We start from the raw sequence: 18,700 nt of genomic DNA on the forward strand, positions 1-18,700 counted from the left end.
TATAGTGTGTAGTATTTTTATTGAAATTATACTTTGTCTTCCCTTCTTCCCTATTCCTGATTAAAGTGTGTGAACACTGTACTTGAATTTGTGTTTGTGAGTATGTGTGTGAGTGTGTGTGTGTGTGTGTGTAACCACATGCACATCCTTTAGAGTCTACCTTTATTCTGATAGGTAGTTTCAGTAGTGGTGGGAAGCCTTTTCAATTTATCAGCATAATTATTAATAATTAGAATTATTCCAGTGGGTATTAAAGGGCCTCCTCTAATGTTATTTCTGCAAATACTCTTAAATGTACTAAACATAATTCAGAGTACCACCCTATAACTTTAAACAGTATGTTAAATCATTGAATTACTACCTGTATATGCAAAAGTACAGTACATTAAAAGATAACAAATGTAGCACTATCATTTATTTGTTTTCTCAAGGTGACCTAAATTGTTGATTTTCATGCCCAACGGATTCTGAATGTATTATTCGTACTGTCGTTATATAGCAATTTAAACCAGAAGATTTGAAGTTTTATTTTATTTATTTTATTTTTATTTTTTAAATAAATGTTATTATTTATTACTAATATTATTTTATCCATTATTTTATTTTATTTTATTTTTTTTTAATTTTTTATTGGGGGTTGTTCAAAACATTACAAATTTCTTGACATATCATATTCCACACTTTGATTCAAGTGGGTTATGAACTCCCACCTTCACCCCATACACAGATTGCAGATTCACATCAGTTACACATCCATTGATTTACAAATTGCCATACTAGTGTCTGTTGTGCTCCGCTGCCTTTCCCATCATCCACCCTCCCCCCTCCCCACCGCTCCCCTCCCCTCCCCTCCTCTCTCTCTACCCCCTCCACTGTATAACCCTGAGGGTCTCCTTCCATTACCATGCAATTTCCCTTCTCTCTCCCTTAACCTCCCACCTCTCATCCCTGTTAAATGTTAATCTTCTTCTCCTGCTCTTCGTCCCTACTCTGATCTTAGTTACTCTCCTTATATCAAAGAAGACATTTGGCATTTGTTTTTTAGGGATTGGCTAGCTTCACTTAGCATAATCTGCTCTAATGCCATCCATTTCCCTGTAAATTCTATGATTTTGTCATTTTTTAATGCAGAGTAATACTCCATTGTGTATAAATGCCACATTTTCTTTATCCATTCGTCTATTGAAGGGCATCCAGGTTGGTTCCACAGTATTGTTATTGTGAACTGTGCTGCTATGAACATGGATGTAGCAATGTCCCTGTAGCATGCTCTTTTTAGGTCTTTAGGGAATAGACCGAGAAGGGGAATAGCTGGGTCAAATGGTGGCTCCATTCCCAGCTTTCCAAGAAATCTCCATACTGCTTTCCAAATTGGCTGCACCAATCTGCAGTCCCACCAGCAATGTACAAGTGTACCCTTTCCCCCACATCCTCGCCAACACTTGTTGTTGTTTGACTTCATAATGGCTGCCAATCTTACTGGAGTGAGATGGTATCTTAGGGTGGTTTTGATTTGCATTTCTCTGACAGCTAGAGATGGTGAGCATTTTTTCATGTACTTGTTGATTGACTGTATGTCCTCCTCTGAGAAGTGTCTGTTCAGGTCCTTGGCCCATTTGTTGATTGGGTTGTTTGTTCTCTTATTGTCTAATTTTTTGAGTTCTTTGTATACTCTGGATATTAGGGCTCTATCTGAAGTGTGAGGAGTAAAGATTTGTTCCCAGGGTGTAGGCTCCCTATTTACCTCTCTTATTGTTTCTTTTGCTGAGAAAAAACTTTTTAGTTTGAGTAAGTCCCATTTGTTGATTCTAGTTATTAACTTTTGTGCTATGGGTGTCCTATTGAGGAATTTGGAGCCCGACCCCACCGACTGTAGATCGTAGCCAACTTTTTCTTCTATCAGACGGCCCGTCTCTGATTTGATATCAAGCTCCTTGATCCATTTTGAATTAACTTTTGTGCATGGCGAGAGAAAGGGATTCAGTTTCATTTTGTTGCATATGGATTTCCAGTTTTCCCAGCACCATTTGTTGAAGATGCTATCCTTCCTCCATTGCATGCTTTTAGCCCCTTTATCAAATATAAGATAGTTGTAGTTTTGTGGATTGGTTTCTGTGTCCTCTATTCTGTACCATTGGTCCACCCGCCTGTTTTGGTACCAGTACCATGCTGTTTTTGTTACTATTGCTCTGTAGTATAGTTTGAAGTCTGGTATCGCTATACCGCCTGATTCACACTTCCTGCTTAGCATTGTTTTTGCTATTCTGGGTCTTTTATTTTTCCATATGAATTTCATGATTGCTTTCTCTATTTCTACAAGAAATGCCGTTGGGATTTTGATTGGCATTGCATTAAACCTATAGAGAACTTTTGGTAATATCGCCATTTTGATGATGTTAGTTCTGCCTATCCATGAACAGGGTATATTTTTCCATCTTCTAAGATCTTCTTCTATTTCTCTCTTTAGGGTTCTGTAGTTTTCATTGTATAAGTCTTTCACCTCTTTTGTTAGGTTGATTCCCAAGTATTTTATTTTTTTTTTGAAGATATTGTGAATGGAGTGGTTGTCCTCATTTCCATTTCAGAGGATTTGTCGCTGATATACAGGAATGCCTTTGATTTATGCGTGTTGATTTTATATCCTGCCACTTTGCTGAATTCATTTATTAGCTCTAATAGTTTCTTTGTAGAGCCTTTTGGGTCTGCTAGGTATAGAATCATGTCACTGCAAATAGTGATAATTTGAGTTCTTCTTTTCCTATTTTTATGCCTTTAATTTCTTTCGTCTGTCTAATTGCTCTGGCCAGTGTTTCGAGAACTATGTTGAACAGAAGTGGAGAGAGAGGGCATCCCTGTCTTGTTCCAGATTTTAGAGGGAATGCCTTCAGTTTTTCTCCATTCAGAATGATGCTAGCCTGAGGCTTAGCATAGATTGCTTTTACAATATTGAGGTATGTTCCTGTTATCCCTAGTTTTTCTAGAGTTTTGAACATAAAGGGATGCTGTACTTTGTCGAATGCTTTTTCCGCATCTATCGAGATGATCATATGGTTCTTATTTTTAAGTCTATTGATGTGGTGAATAACATTTATTGATTTCCGTATATTGAACCAGCCTTGCATCCCAGGGATGAATCCTACTTGATCATGGTGTACAATTTTTTTGATATGTTTTTGTATCCGATTCGCCAGAATTTTGTTGAGGATTTTTGCATCTAGGTTCATTAGAGATATTGGTCTGTAGTTTTCTTTCTTTGAAGTGTCTTTGTCTGGTTTAGGTATCAGGGTGATGTTGGCCTCATAGAATGAATTTGGAAGTTCTCCCTCTTTTTCTATTTCCTGAAGTAGCTTGAAAAGTATTGGTATTAGTTCTTCTTTAAAGGTTTTGTAAAATTCTGCTGTATACCCATCCGGTCCTGGGCTTTTCTTAGTTGGTAGTCTTTTGATGGTTTCTTCTATTTCCTCAATTGATATTGGTCTGTTTAGGTTTTCTATATCCTCCTGACTCAATCTGGGCAGATCATATGACTTAAGAAATTTATCTATGCCTTCACTATCTTCTAATTTATTGGAGTATAAGGATTCAAAATAGTTTGTGATTATCTTCTGTATTTCTGAAGTGTCTGTTGTGATATTGCCTTTTTCATCCCGTATGCTAGTAATTTGAGTTCTCTCTCTTCTTCTCTTTGCTAGCATTGCTAAGGGTCTGTCGATTTTGTTTATTTTTTCAAAGAACCAACTTTTAGTTTTGTCAATTTTTTCAATTGTTTCTTTTGTTTCGATTTCATTCATTTCAGCTCTGATTTTAATTATTTCTTGCCTTCTACTTCTTTTGCTGTTGTTTTGCTCTTCTTTTTCAAGGATTTTGAGATGAAGTATGAGATCATTTATTTGTTGGTTTTTTCTTTTTTTAAGGAATGAACTCCAAGCAATGAATTTTCCTCTTAGAACTGCTTTCAATGTGTCCCATAGATTCCGATATGTTGTGTCTGTGTTTTCATTTATCTCTAAGAATTTTTTAATTTCCTCCTTGATGTCTTCTATAACCCATTGATCATTCAGTAACCTATTGTTCATTCTCCAAGTGATGTATGCTTTTTCCTTCCTTCCTTTATCGTTGATTTTCAGTTTCATTCCATTATGATCAGATAAGATGCATGGTATTATCTCTACTCCTTTATATTGTCTAAGAGTTGCCCTGTGACATAATATATGATCTATTTTTGAGAAGGATCCATGTGCTGCTGAGAAAAAAGTGTAACTGCTTGATGTTGGGTGGTATACTCTATATATGTCAATTAGGTCTAGGTTATTAATTGTGTTATTGAGTTCTATAGTTTCCTTATTCAACTTTTGTTTGGAAGATCTGTCCAGTGGCGAGAGAGGTGTGTTGAAGTCTCCCATGATTATGGTATGGTGGTCTATTAGACTCTTGAACTTGAGAAGAGTTTGTTTGACGAACATAGCTGCACCATTGTTTGGGGCATAAATATTTATGATTGTTATGTCTTGTTGGTGTATGGTTCCCTTAAGCAGTATGTAGTGTCCCTCTTTATCCCTTTTGATTAACTTTGGCTTGAAATCTATTTTATTTGATATGAGTATGGACACGCCTGCTTGTTTCCGAAGTCCATATGAGTGATATGATTTTTCCCAACCTTTCACCTTCAGCCTATGTATGTCTTTTCCTATCAAATGCGTCTCCTGTAGGCAGCATATTGTCAGGTCTTGTTTTGTGATCCATTCTACTAGCCTGTGTCTCTTAATTGGTGAGTTTAAGCCATTAACATTTAGGGTTATTATTGAGATATGGGTTGTTCTTCCAGCCATATTTGTTTATTTCTGTTACTAAACATGGTTTGTTTTCCTCTTTGATTATTTCCCCCCCCTTTACTGTCCTACCTCCCACTGTTGGTTTTCATTGTTATTTTCCATTTCCTCTTCCTGTAATGCTTTGGCGAGGATGTTTTGAAGAGATGGTTTTCTAGCTGCGAATTCTTTAAACTTTTGTTTATCGTGGAAGGTTTTAATTTCATCTTCCATCCTGAAGCTTAATTTCGCTGGATACACAATTCTTGGTTGGAACCCATTTTCTTTCAGTGTTTGAAATATGTTATTCCAGGATCTTCTAGCTTTCAGAGTCTGTGTTGAAAGATCAGCTGTTATCCTGATTGGCTTACCCCTAAATGTAATCTGCTTCCTTTCTCTTGTAGCTTTTAAAATTCTCTCCTTATTCTGTATGTTGGGCATCTTCATTATAATGTGTCTAGGTGTGGATCTCTTATGATTTTGCACATTCGGCGACCTGTAGGCTTCTAGGATTTGGGATTCTGTCTCATTCTTCAAGTCTGGGAAGTTTTCTCGTATTATTTCATTGAATAGACTGCTCATTCCTTTGGTTTGGAGCTCTGTACCTTCCTGTATCCCAATGACTCTTAAGTTTGGTCTCTTAATGTTATCCCATATTTCTTGGATGTTCTGCTCATGGTTTCTTAACAGTCTTGCTGAGCTGTCTATGTTCTTTTCCAGTTGAAATACTTTGTCTTCATTGTCTGATGTTCTATCTTCTAAGTGTTCTACTCTGCTGGTAGTATTCTCCATTGAGTTTTTAAGTTGGTTTATTGCTTCCTGCATTTCTAGGATTTCTGTTTGTTTGTTTTTTATAACCTCTATCTCCCTGTATAGTTGATCCTTTGCTTCCTGGATTTGTTTGCGTAATTCATTGTCGAAGTGATCTTTCATTGTCTGATTTTGCTGTTTAATGTCTTCCTTGATACTCCAGATCGTCTGAAGCATGTATATCCTGAATTCTTTTTCTGACATTCCATCTGCTGCAGCTGTTACCTCTTCTAAAGTTGCGTTGACCTGCATTGCTTGTGGTCCTTTCTTTCCTTGTCTTTTCATACTGCTTGCGTATCTTTCCTGCAGGCGCGGGCGGCGGCTCTGCTCTCTCCTTATTCCAATTGGGGTGTCGTGGCTACCACGCCGGCAGGTCACTGGGCCTGTTCTGGGTGCTGGCGGCGGCTCTGTTCTGCCCCTACTCCAATTGGGGTGACGTGTGTACCACGCTGGCAGGCCACCGGTTGCAGGTTTGCCTACCCTGCAGGCACGGGCGGCGGCTCTACTCTGCCCCTACTCCAAATGGGGTGACGTGTCTCTCGTACCGGCAGGCCACTGGGCCTGTCCCGCTGGTCGGTAGCAGATCTGCCCACCTTTCGGGCACGGGTGGAGGCTCTGCTCTGCCCCTACTCCAATTGGGGTGTCGTGACTACCCCGCCTGCAGGACGCTGGGCCTGTTCCTGGCACGGGCGGCGACTCTGCTCTGCCCCTTCTCCAATTAGGGTGGTGTGTGTACCACGCTGGCAGGCTCCTGGGCCTGATCCGCCGGTCTGTTGCAGGTCTGCCTACCTTGGAGGCACGGGCGGCGGATCTTCCCTGCCCCTCCTACCACGCCTACGGACCCCTGGGCCTGATCTGCAGGTTGGTCACAGGTCTGCTCACCCTGCGGGCACGGGTGGTGGTTCCGCTCCGCCCCCACTCCAATTGGGGTCACGTGGCCACCACACCGGCAGGGCCTGATCCGGGCGTGGGAGAAGGATCTGCTCTGCCCCTACTCCAGTTGGGGTGACGTGTGTACCACACTGGCAGGCCACTGGGCCTGACTCGCCAGGCTGTCACAGGTCTGTTTACCTTGCAAGCGCGAACGGCGGCTCTGCCCTGCCCCTCCTACCACGCCCATGTACCACTGGGTCGCGGGTCTGCCCACCTTGCGGGTGCGGGTGGCAGCTCCGCTCCGCCCCCTCTCCAATTGGGGTCACGCGGTCACCACGCTGGCGAGCCGCTGGGCCTGCTCCGGGCGCTGGCGGCGGCCCGGCTCCTCCCCTCTGGCTCGACGACAAATTGAGGAGACTCAGGTGTCTGTGCCTCACCCCCCCTACCAGGAGACCAACTGTTTCTGTCGCCGCTGGTATCCTGAAGTTTTATTTTCTTGCACTACAAGTAAGAGCATTTAGTCAACAAATTTATGGTTTATTTCCACGGGTTTACTTTTGACAAAAAACTTATAGTTAAACTTTTGTATTATAAGTAAAGCTTTGACTTCTTTTATATTCATATTTGTAATGTAATCTTTATTGTTTCAAAGAGTTAATATACTTTAATAAAAATAATAAATAATGTTTTAATTATTATTATCCCCTTGCTAATAACTTTATTTCTTTGAGGATATTTATTCAAAAAGACATCACTTATTTGTGTTCAAATTCTGGGTTAAAAATTTTGTTGGCAAGCTAAGCACAGTGGCACACACCTGTAATACCAGCTATTTGAGAGGAAGAAGGATCCAAATTTGAGGCTATACTGGGCAACTTTGTGAGACCTTGTATGGAAAAAAAAAAGGCTGTGGTATACAGGTCAGTTGTAGAACTCTTGCTTCATGTGTGCAAGGTCTGGGTTCAACCACAGTACTACACACACACATACACACATACACACACACACAAATGTTGGCAAGATACAAAGTATATATTGTAGAGTAAAAGTTACTTTAGATGTATGGAGATTCGTTTTTCCATCCACTTTAATAAATGAAAAATAAAGTAAGGTCTTATAGGTGGTATAACTGTGGATAAATTTGCAATTAAAATTCACTAGAGCTTCTAAGCCATTTAAGTCAAAAGAAGATATGATTACTATCAGAATAAACTAATGAATATCTAACAGTTGACTATCTGAACATAATCTGGCACCCACCCCCACATTCACACACCATTACCTCTTTGACTTCATTGTGGACTGCTTTTTCCCTCATTCTCTCTGCCTCAATCACATTGGCCTCTTTGCTATTATTTGAAAACATATAATCATGACCACCCCCACTTCATCACTGCTGTTCCCTCTGCTTGGAGCACATATTCCCCCAGTGAAATCACATCTTTGTTCAAATAGTATCTAAGCTTAGTTAAAGTTTCCCTGGCAATCTTATTTAAAGTTACCCATTTCTAACACTTTTATCCCCTTTTCTTGTTTTATTTGCTGCCTAGTATCCTATATGCTTCATTTTGCTGTTTTTTTTCCCCCATTAAAGCTTAGACTCTCCAAGAATTTTACTACGTTGTTAGTTGTGTATAGCAGGCATTAAAAAAATGCATGTATCCTGAGTAGGTATTCAAAAAATTCTTGTTGACAAAGAAAGAGGGATTTTCCCCTCAGATTTTTGGATTTGGATAAATGTAATGAGATATCTTGGGGATGAGACTGAGTCTAAACATAAAATTCCTTTGTTTCATATACACATAAGCCTGAAGGCAATTTTATACAGTATTTTTTAGTGTTCCTGAATTTGGCTATGACATGTCACATGGGGTTGGGTATGGAATTTTCCACTTATGGCATCATGTCAGCACTTAGAAAATTTAATTTTTTTAAAAAAATATCATTTTTAGTTGTAGATGGACACAATATATTTATTTTTATGTGGTGCTGAGGCTCGAACCCAGTGCCTCACACATGCAAGGCAGGTACTCTACCACTGAGCTAAAACCCCAGCCCCAGAAAATTTATATTTGAGGAATTTCAAGTTTTTAGAATTTTGTATTGGGGTACACATTTAACACATATAAAAATCTTCAAGAGCACAGGAAGAGAATAATTGATATTACTTGTGGAATAGAAATTTTGAGTAATTTCTAAAAGATAGCATGTGAGTTTAGGAATAGATAAAATGTAATAATGTAAAATTAGAACTACAGGGCTGGGTTGTGTCTCAGTGATAGAGTGCTTGCCAACATGTGTGAGGCACTTGGTTTGATCCCAGCACCACATAAAAATAAATAAATAAACAAACAAACAAATAAATAAATGTATTGTGTCCATCTACAACTAAAAAAAGAATTACAGTGGAAGTGGAGTTGTTCTAGGATTGCTCAAATCTCAGAGGTTACATAGACACAGAGTGCAGGGAAGGAGCATGGCAGTGAGGGCTGAACATGCAGTACATCACAGAGTATTCCACAAGAACTAATGCTACTGCAAAGTTAAGTTAGCTGAGGACAGAAATCCTCCATTGGAAGTCATTTTTGAAAGATCATTTGATAGATAATGGGGAAATAAGTCAAATCAGTTTATTAAATGCTATGTAATAGGCTGAAATTAGCCTAAAATTCAGTAATAAATAGAATATAATATTATCACTGTGTACAGATACATAAGTGTGTTCTATATAAGGTTGGTACTATTATTCCCATAATTCAAATGAAACAACTAAGTCTTAGAGTTATTAATGTCACATACATAACTATTAAGTATTTGAAGTCAAGATTTGAGCCTATCTTCAACAAAATACTGGTTCTCTAAATGACCACAATTGCGAAGAGTTTTTTTTTTTTTTTTTTATGGCGGCAGGTAGTAGGTACCGAGGATTGAACTCAGGGGCACTTGGCCACTGAACCACATCCCAGCCCTATATTGTATTTTATTTAGAGGCAGGGTGTGACTGAGTTACTTAGTGCCTCGCTTTGCTGAGGCTGGCTTTGAACTGATCCTCCCGTGCTGCGGACACACCCTGCATCGAGTCATTTAAAAAAAAAATATATATATATGTATATTAGTCATTGCTGGACTTTATTGTATTCATTTATTTATATATGGTGCTGAGAATTGAACCTAGTGCCTCACACATGCAAGGCAAGCACTCTATCACTAAGCCACACCCAACCAAATCATTTTTAAAGTTAATTTTTCACCCTTAGTTTTCACATAAGTTGGGACAGAATATACCACTTTTGAACAGCCTAGTATTTAGGATTACTGTTGCTTTGAAAATATTATTTAGACTAATCGTCAAAGATACTCAAAATTGTAGAGAATAGCATAATTACCTGGGATGTTGATTAACTCATGGCTTTTCTTGTTTAATGTACACACTGAGCCACCATCTCCCTTCTCCCCTTCTGACCTCCCTACTCAGCAATGATTTCAAGGAAAATCCCAGACATTAACTCTTTATAAAGTCCATACCATTTCTTCCACAAAGGTATCCATTTGCCTGCTCTACACTTCAAGGTTTTTAAATATCTTATTTAACCAGTCTGATAGTTCAAATAAAACACTGGGAAATAAAATTACAGTTGAAAGTTTTGAAGTTATTCTTTCACTTCCCAAAGGCGTAAGGATCAATTTTTAATTAACTTAAAGACAACAGGTGAATCAGCTAAACATGTTTCTTTTGATGCTTGACTTAAGCCTCTTTTCTGCCAGTTGTTTACTATAATGAAATTATGAGAAAAACCTCAGAAATATTCACTTGTAATCATTTGTTTAAAAAATTTTGAAGACATGGCTTTCGTTATTGTTTGGCATAGTCAGATAGTGTAAATAATAGCTAATGGATTTGCATTTTTCTAGAGATGATCCCTGTACCTTAAAATCATTTGCCCTTGGACCAATGTCCTATGAAGTCATGATTCCTATGTGTGCTTTGTGTGACATCACAGTGTAGGTGAATAACACTCCATGTGATGCCATCTGCCAAAGGCAGAGATGATGACAGCATGAGCGACAAACTCCATCTTTTCTCAAAAGTCTTACTAAAGGTGCATATCATTCTTTCTTCATTTCAATTTTAAAGCTTTCTTTGCTTTTTATGGAATAGACTGAGTGTTTAAGAGCAGCAAGTTCATTTTTATATTTATATACAAAAACTGCATATTAATAGACATTTATGGGCTGGGGATGTGGCTCAAGCGGTAGCGTGCTCACCTGGCATGCATGCGTCCCGGGTTTGAACCTCAGCACCACATACAAAGATGTTGTGTCTGCCGAGAACTAAAAAATAAATATTAAAAAATTCTCTCTCTCTCTCTTAAAAAAAAATCTCCCTCTCTCTCTCACACTCTCTCTTTTAAAAAAAATAGACATTTATAAATAGGTTTATGAATATTCAGGATATACGAGTGATACACAAGCAGTTTGGCTGTGAATATATCAAAGTTATTGAAAATAAATTTTGAAATATTACATTTTACTGTTTCAAAATTTGAGTTTAGGAGAAAGTTGAAATATATGTAGCTCAGAATTAATTTTTCAGGTTGAGCTCTTTATAGCTTTAGGTTCTACATCTAAAAGTCAGGGGTTACCTTAATACGTGTTGGTCAGAAGACAGGTTAGGAGGCATGAATCCTGAGTTGGTGGGGTTTGTACACTTCCTATGTTCTTTTTTTTTTTTTTTAACTAGAGGAATTCTATTTGTATTTTGTAAGCATCTGCACTATATTTTTGAAGAAGTGCTTCCCTATCTACAGTTGAAAATCAATAGTCTACAAAAATATCACTCTGATGGAATCTTATGCCCTGGGGAGGGAATTACTAATCCAGACTAGAAATGGGATAGGTTCCACTTTAGGTGATATTAGGCTTGTGACCAGAATAGAAAGGACAAAAGTGAAGTATTATAATTAAGATAATATTCGTGGTGAACATGAAAATATTTTTAAGGATTGTAGCTTAACAAAAAATACAAAAAATGTGTTTCTCATTCAGGATAATTCAAATTTTTAAAAATCATAACTGGGTGAGGTGGTTCACACCCATAATCCAGCAACTCAGGAGGTTCAGGCTGGAGAATTGCAAGTTGGAGGCCAGCCCACATGACTTTGCAAGACCCTCTCTCAAAATAAAAAAAATAAGTAAAAGGATTGGTGATGTAGCTTAGCAGTAAAGTGCCCATTGCTTTAATCCCCAATACCAAAAAACCAAACAAAAGCCAACAAACAATCCCCCCAAACAATTCTCAACTTCTTTCAGATTGTCATTAAAGTAAATTAAAAACAACAAAAAATACAAAATTAAAATCTCATTATACAAAAAAGTAATAAAAGAAGTATTAACAGGTCTTAATTTGTTATAATAAAGACCACAAACATACCAAATTGTACCAGGTAAGTGATGTCAGAGAATTATCTTTTAATATTTAGAACTTTTATGAGTTTATTCATTCATTTCCCCCACATGTATTTATTGAAAAATGATGAAAATACAAGAAAAAAAGAGTAACAGTTCCCCTCTCAAGAAAATGGGGGATGAAATTGCTGGGTCAGGTTTCATGGCAAGGATGGACTTGAACTTGTATTTGAAGGAAAAACAGGACTTTATAGAATGGAGGGAAATGAAGGGGTGTTAGGCAGAGCAAGATATCCAATGTGAAGATGCCTTAAACCCTAGATAAACCCTAACTTTATCTATTCATACCTGAATGAATAGATAAAGTTAGGGTTTTTATTGTTATTTTTTTGTTGGTGCTGGGGCTTGAACCCAAGACCTCACACATGCTAAGCATGTGTTATACCACTGAGCTATACTCCCAGCACCCAATGAGGGTTTTTGAACATCCAGGTTAACAAACAAGGAAGTTTTGATTAATGGTGTGTTAGGCTCAGTGGAAGATATTGAAAGCAGGGAACTGTGAAGTGTTGGCTGTAATTGTCTAAAAATTGAGGAGGCAGAAAGAATAGGACTTTGTATCTCAAGGTCTGACAAAAGGAAAAGTGGACAACAGTAAAAGCAAAGCAGATAAGGCAATGTGCTAAGCATAATGTATGGTTTCTGTTTTATAAAAAGTTTTATCTAGGGATTAAAATCCAAGTTATACGGGTTTTAGGTGGGATTATTATGTTCTGAATTCAGATGCATTTGACTCTCAGTTCTGCTCTCTGTCAAAAATACTATGATTTAATTTGGAGTTTCTAAGGCACTAACAGAAAAAGTGACAACTGGAATAGGGGCTGGTTTTAGGGGTAAAATGAGATTGTTTTAGGTCTGATATACTGATAGGGTTTACAACAAGTTTCTGGAAAAGTGGCATTTTGCTTTAAAGGTTGGTGCAGTATTGAAAGTTATTTGTATAGATGTGACGATTGATAAAGACTTCAAGGGATATGATTAAGAGTTGAAGAAGGAAAGAGATGACAAGGGCTTGACTAAAAATAAGATTTTCAGGTTAGAAAGAAATAGGATCAGTTATTGAAAAGTCAGGGAAGGAGTAGAAAGTCATCACTAAAAACAATGATAAAGTGAAGATAGGGAAACATCATCTGATAAGATCTATCTGAACTCTTCTGAGATCTTGAAACAAATTGATAGAAATTAGCACATGTTAGCTAGATGGAGGAACAAAATATAGGGAAGTTTTAAAGACAGGGCAAACTGGACCTCACAGCTTGATAGAAAAAGAGCCAGTGGAAAGGGTTAAGATTGAAATACATTAGAACAAAGGGAAAATATTTTGTAGAGGAAAAACGTTCTTAATTTGAAAAATACTGAAAATAGTAAATAACATCCATAATTAACCACAAAAGTTATGTAAAATATGTCAAACACCCTTCTTTTAAATTCTTGAATTTACAAACCTCTTTCCCACTGTCTCTTGTTAATAGTTTGGACAAGTATTTTCCAACTTTTTTCTGTAAATCAATCTCTCTCCCTCTTTTTCATCTTTCTCTGTTTTCCCTCATCTTGCATCTGTACCCAAATATATCTATCTTTTTATTAAATAAAAATGAAATGCCACATACATATATTTTTTCAAATTACTTCTTCATATAGTTCATACACCTCTTTCTAGGTCAATATACACTCCCAATTACATATCACATGTATCATTCTTTTAAACATGTATAGAGTTCTTTTCTTTGCCAAGTTCATATTGTTTTAGAGAGAGAAAGAGAGAGAGAGAGAAGACGAGAGAGAGAGAGAGAGAGAGAGAGAGAGAGAGAGAATTTTAAAATATTTATTGTTCAGTTTTCGGTGGACACAACATCTTTATTTTATTTTCATGTGGTGCTGAGTATGGAACCCAGCGCCCCTCGCCATATGGCTTGAGCCATATCCCCAGCCCGAAGTTCATAATTTTTATAGAAATTCGTTCATTGAGGAATCTTTCTTGGCATCTTAATTCTAAAAATGTACTGCTTTGTTTTATGGACTTAACAATGGTCCCCAAATATGTTCACATTTTAAACTCTGGAACCTGTGAACACTGTTTTATGTGGCAAAAAGTGCTTTGCAGATCAGATTATTATTTTATTCACCTTGGATGGATACTGATATGGGATTATCCTGGATTATGTGATGAGCACATGCTCATATCCTTATAGAAGGAGGGAGAGGGAGATTTAATGATAAAGTTGGGGGAAGCAGTGTCAGAGAGACAAAAGATGGTATGCCACTTCCTAGGCAGGAAGATGACAGAAGCCTAAGGATACAGGTAGCGTTCAGAATGTAGTAAAAACAAGGAAACAGATGCTCCCTTGTGTCTCCAGAATAAGCTAGTTCTGCTGATCCCTTGATATTAGCTATAAAAAAACTCATTTTGAATTTATGTCCTTCAAAGTATGAAAAGATAAATCTTAGTTATTTCAGGTAACCAAGTTAGTGGTAATCTAGTAAGACCTTATCTGAATTTAATTATGCCTGCAAATAACCATTTCCAAAACAGCTCACATTCACAGTTAGGACTTGAACATAACTTTCCATTTTAATTTTTTGGGGGGTACACTGGGGGATTGAACCCAGCAGCTTTACCACTGAGCTGCATCCCCAGTCCTTTTTATTTTTTATTTTGAGACAAGGTCTCACGAAGTTGATGAGACTGAACTCAAATATGTAGTCCTCTTGCTTCAGCATCCTGAGTTGTGAGGCTTATAGGCATGTGCCCCTGTGCCCAGTTGAATGTAACTTCTTTGGGGGCTATAATTCAATTCATACACTCATTAAAATGAGTCAGTTCAACCTGCAAGTTCTTTTTGAAATTTGAACCCTGAAATTGCTATTGCTTTACTCCAATGACAAAATTCTGGATTTGGGTTTTAGAAGGCCTCAAAGGAAATAGAAAAAGATGGGTGGCTATTTGAGGCTAATGAGCTTGCATCCCAGATTACATAACATGCAGCACATTACTCTTATGGAGTTTATAAAATGCAAAACTAAACAATATACTTTTACACACACACTTAGGATTTGTGTGTGCGATATCAATACATGAATATGCCTAAACAAAAGCAGCAGAGTGATGGGAGGAGTATGACAAGATTCCGCCATGTGGTGTGTTCCCAAGTGTTTTTTATTATCCATTACTTAATATTTATGTATGCGTTTGTCAGCTTTTTTGTTGTTGTTGATGTTGTTGGGGGGCGGTTTACCGAGGATTAAACTCAGAGGCACTCACCACTGAGTCTCAGCCCTATTCTTATTTTAGAGACAAGGTGTCACCAAGCTGCTTAGCGCCTCCCCGTTGCTGGGGCTGGCTTTGAACTAGCAATCCTCCACAATCTCAGCCTTCAGAGCCGCTGGGATTAGAGGCGTGTGCCACCGCGCCTGGCAACTGTTCTCTTGTATGTATTCTTATGCAATGGAACACAGCACTCGAGTTAGGCTTTAATGTATAATTGTGCCTACACACACAGTTTAAAATAATCAATAGAGATGATATAAAATTCGTTTCAAGAAAGGAGCGTCTTGCATTCAGCGTAGAAACTGACCCCGTCTCATCAAGCTTACTTTTCCAGGTGTAACTGAGAAAATCTGACAGATGACAGAGCATTGGGGAAACTCGCACTAATTATGAAAATTAAGTAAAGAAATCTGTACTCCTATAAGCGTCGCGCACTAACAAGCCAAGAGACTCCCAATTTGACAAAAATCATTCCCAGATTCCCAGGTCCCACGCTGCTTCATCACCTTCCCAATGAAATCCTTTTCATGCAGACTCCCAGAACTAGCAAAAGTTACCCTATTTCAAAATAGCTGCAGTGCGCACGACATCCGTATAGCGCATGTCCGGAAGTTACGCAAACCCATAAGGTAGCGCGCTCCAGGAGGCGGGGAGGGTTTCCGCCTTTTTTGAAAATTGGGAAGGTCCCGGGATTTGAGTAATTGCCGCGGTCGCGATGGCAGCCTTTGCCGTGGAAGCCCAGGCGCCCACTCTGGGTGAGTGAAAAACTGCTTTTCTTCAGCGCCATCCATGCTATAGGTTTGGAAGCGGGCAACACTAGACAGCAGTAATCTACAGTCTGGTATGCTGGTTTCAATTGCGAAGGAGCAGCCTCTGGGTCTCCCCAAGTTTCTAGTCGGTACCCTATTCAAGGCGTCGCCTCCGTGAACCACTGGAAAGCAGGAGGTACCAGGAGGGTGAGGAAATAGCTGTGACTGAACTGTGAGTTTTGCCTCCGTACACCGGCTGCGTCAGACTGGCTAGTACCGGAGACTCACTCCCACCAACGCTGGAGACTGACGGCCGGATTTCGGGTTTCCGGCATTCCCGGAAGCGTCCTGGGGAAGGGACTGAGTAGCGTACACGTGGGTGGGCGTTGTCCCTGAGTGTGCGGTTACAGTCTACTGCTAGTTTGTCGCTTGTAGTTCTGTTTTGAGTCTTTCCCTCTCTCGGGCTTTGCAAAAGGAATCCATTATTAATGGAAACGTGAATCGTGTGAAATAAAATCATCCAGGTGGTGGTAATCATTAAGTTGGCCTTCATGGCTAGGAGTTCCTAAGGTTTTTCCCGCCTTTACCTTGGGAAAGTGGCTGTTTCAGGTTTTTTCCTCTAATTAATAAATCATGATATGATTTTTAAAGATTCATTTCCATTTTTTTATTGTGAAGCCTTGTTAAAATATGTCATCTTTGAAAAAATTTATCCAGTTAATATGTTGATTCCTTTTTTTCCCTCTTGAGTTTTGTGAGTTGTGACAACCGTGGAAAATTTTAGAAGGGCGGGGGAACCTTTCTACTATCATATAAACTTACCTTAATATTAGATTATTACTTTTTGAGTTTGAAAAAGGAAAAGAGAGAAAGCAGACATGATACATATTATGTAGAATTATTATTTTTTTCTTTTGTAGATTTGAAGGTCATGGGAGGCTTCCCACGTCTTGTGTAATATAAGTTCCTTCTAAGAATAGAGTAACTTGAACTGTTTTGGCATGTCATAAACAATGCATAATGTCAATAATGCAGATACTCTGCTGCATTAAAACTTGTGTTCAGACGTTGTTTTTTTTTTTTTATATCTTAGCAGACATTTTATTTTCAGCTCAAGGTGTTCAGTTCAACAAAGAGTGTTTTTGTGATTTCTGGTGTTGGGAAATGAATCTAGACCTTGAGCTTGCTAGATTAATACTCCACCGTTGAGCTACATCTCTAGTCCTCAACAAAGACATTCTGGAGTGTATATTTGTTGGGCTTAGAAATGTGAATAAATCTATTCTTGTTTATTGCCTAGCCAGAAATCTGATATTACCTGATATTAATTGTTCAAGTCCACGTATTGCAGATATTCCAAGTATCTATTGTTATAACATTCTCAGTACTAGTGTATTAAACCAAAAGTTTACTTAAACAAATTGTGTTAATTGCAGTACTTAATATTTAGGAGCACAGACTTTAAAACGAAATTTAAGACATACAGGTTTCAGTGGTTAAGGTTCTCTCTTTAAGTGAAATTTAGCCCTGAGGGATGATTAGTGACAGAGTCCAGATTAAGAGCCTGTTGTGTCCTCTTCGCTCTGGTGCTTTCTACTGTATCAGTACATATTTACATGTATCAGAATTTTTCTTGATCTAATTTATATACTTGCCATAATATTTTTTTCCTTTGGGGGATGGGTGAAGGTAGGCTGTGGTGTTACTAAAAACTTTGTATTTTGTTTTGGCTTTCTAAACATGTTCAGAATACCTTTTGTTTAGACTTTTTTTTTTTTTTTTAAGAATTTTTAATATTTATTTTTTAGTTTTCAGCGGACACAACATCTTTGTTTGTATGTGGTGCTGAGGATCCAACCTGGGCCGCACGCGTGCCAGGCGAGCTTGCTACCGCTTGAGCCACATCCCCAGCCCTTGTTTAGACTTTTTGCTTGAGATTAATGTATTTTCTTTGGAAGTATGTAGTATACCACCATAATTGCACTACAGAGTAATTACAATGTAATTATATTTCTTCATACCTTATTTTAGTGTTTATCCTTTACTTGAATTACTTTGCTGTTTTCTTCTTTCTGCACTTGTATCATTAATACTTATATCTATTATAATGAGAAATAAGAGGAAGAATAAATAATTGAAAGGTTTTGGGTAACAAGAAACAAATTTTTGAGGCTCTTTAGAAGTTCAGTAAAAGTTAATAAAAGCCATATAAGGAAGATATCAAACATCTGACCTTTCTGAGTGCTGTGAATCATAGGCTTGTTACCTAGTTGAAAGTTTTCTTTTCATAAATATAAATTATAAGTTCTTCACTTATACATTAATCACTAAGTTAATTAATATGTATACTGTAAATTGGGACAATTAATTTTGAATTGATGATTGTGAGATATTAGTTCTTTCTTTAAATTGGTTTTATATTAGGGAAACTTTTATTGATTATAGTGGTCCTAACTTTAATGATTTAAAATGATCCAAAAATGAAAATTTACAACTCTTTTCAATATATTTCTGAATTGCCATATTTCACTGCATAATCATCACAGGTTTTATGCCAAAGTTTTTTTGCAAAAAAGTGGAGTGTGACCATTATATGAAGCTTTTTTTATTTTTCTTAAAAATTACTTATTACTAAACCATCTTTGGCTGGCCATGGTGGCCACTGACTCCAAAGATTGAGGAGGGTCACAAGTTCAAGTCTAACCTCAGCAACTTAGCAAGGCCCT

The 18,700-nt window shown here is 37.9% G+C and overlaps 1 protein-coding gene across 1 annotated transcript in view; it reads left to right on the forward strand.

Moving 5' to 3' along the window:
- Positions 1 to 15,872: 15,872 nt before the first annotated feature.
- Nup35 (nucleoporin 35) overlaps positions 15,873 to 18,700 on the forward strand; it is a 47,728-nt gene continuing 44,900 nt past the window's right edge. Inside the window, exon 1 of the mRNA XM_046447613.1 lies at positions 15,873 to 15,980. Coding sequence (XP_046303569.1) covers positions 15,941 to 15,980 — 40 coding nt within the window. The 5' untranslated portion in view covers positions 15,873 to 15,940. The remainder of the gene's footprint in view (positions 15,981 to 18,700) is intronic.

The sequence above is a fragment of the Marmota monax genome, unplaced genomic scaffold, assembly GCF_021218885.2.
Source record: "Marmota monax isolate L192 unplaced genomic scaffold, Marmota_monax_Labrador192_F-V1.1 WCK01_AAM20220418_F8-fsc00007, whole genome shotgun sequence".
In the NCBI taxonomy this organism is placed as follows: Eukaryota; Metazoa; Chordata; class Mammalia; order Rodentia; family Sciuridae; genus Marmota; species Marmota monax.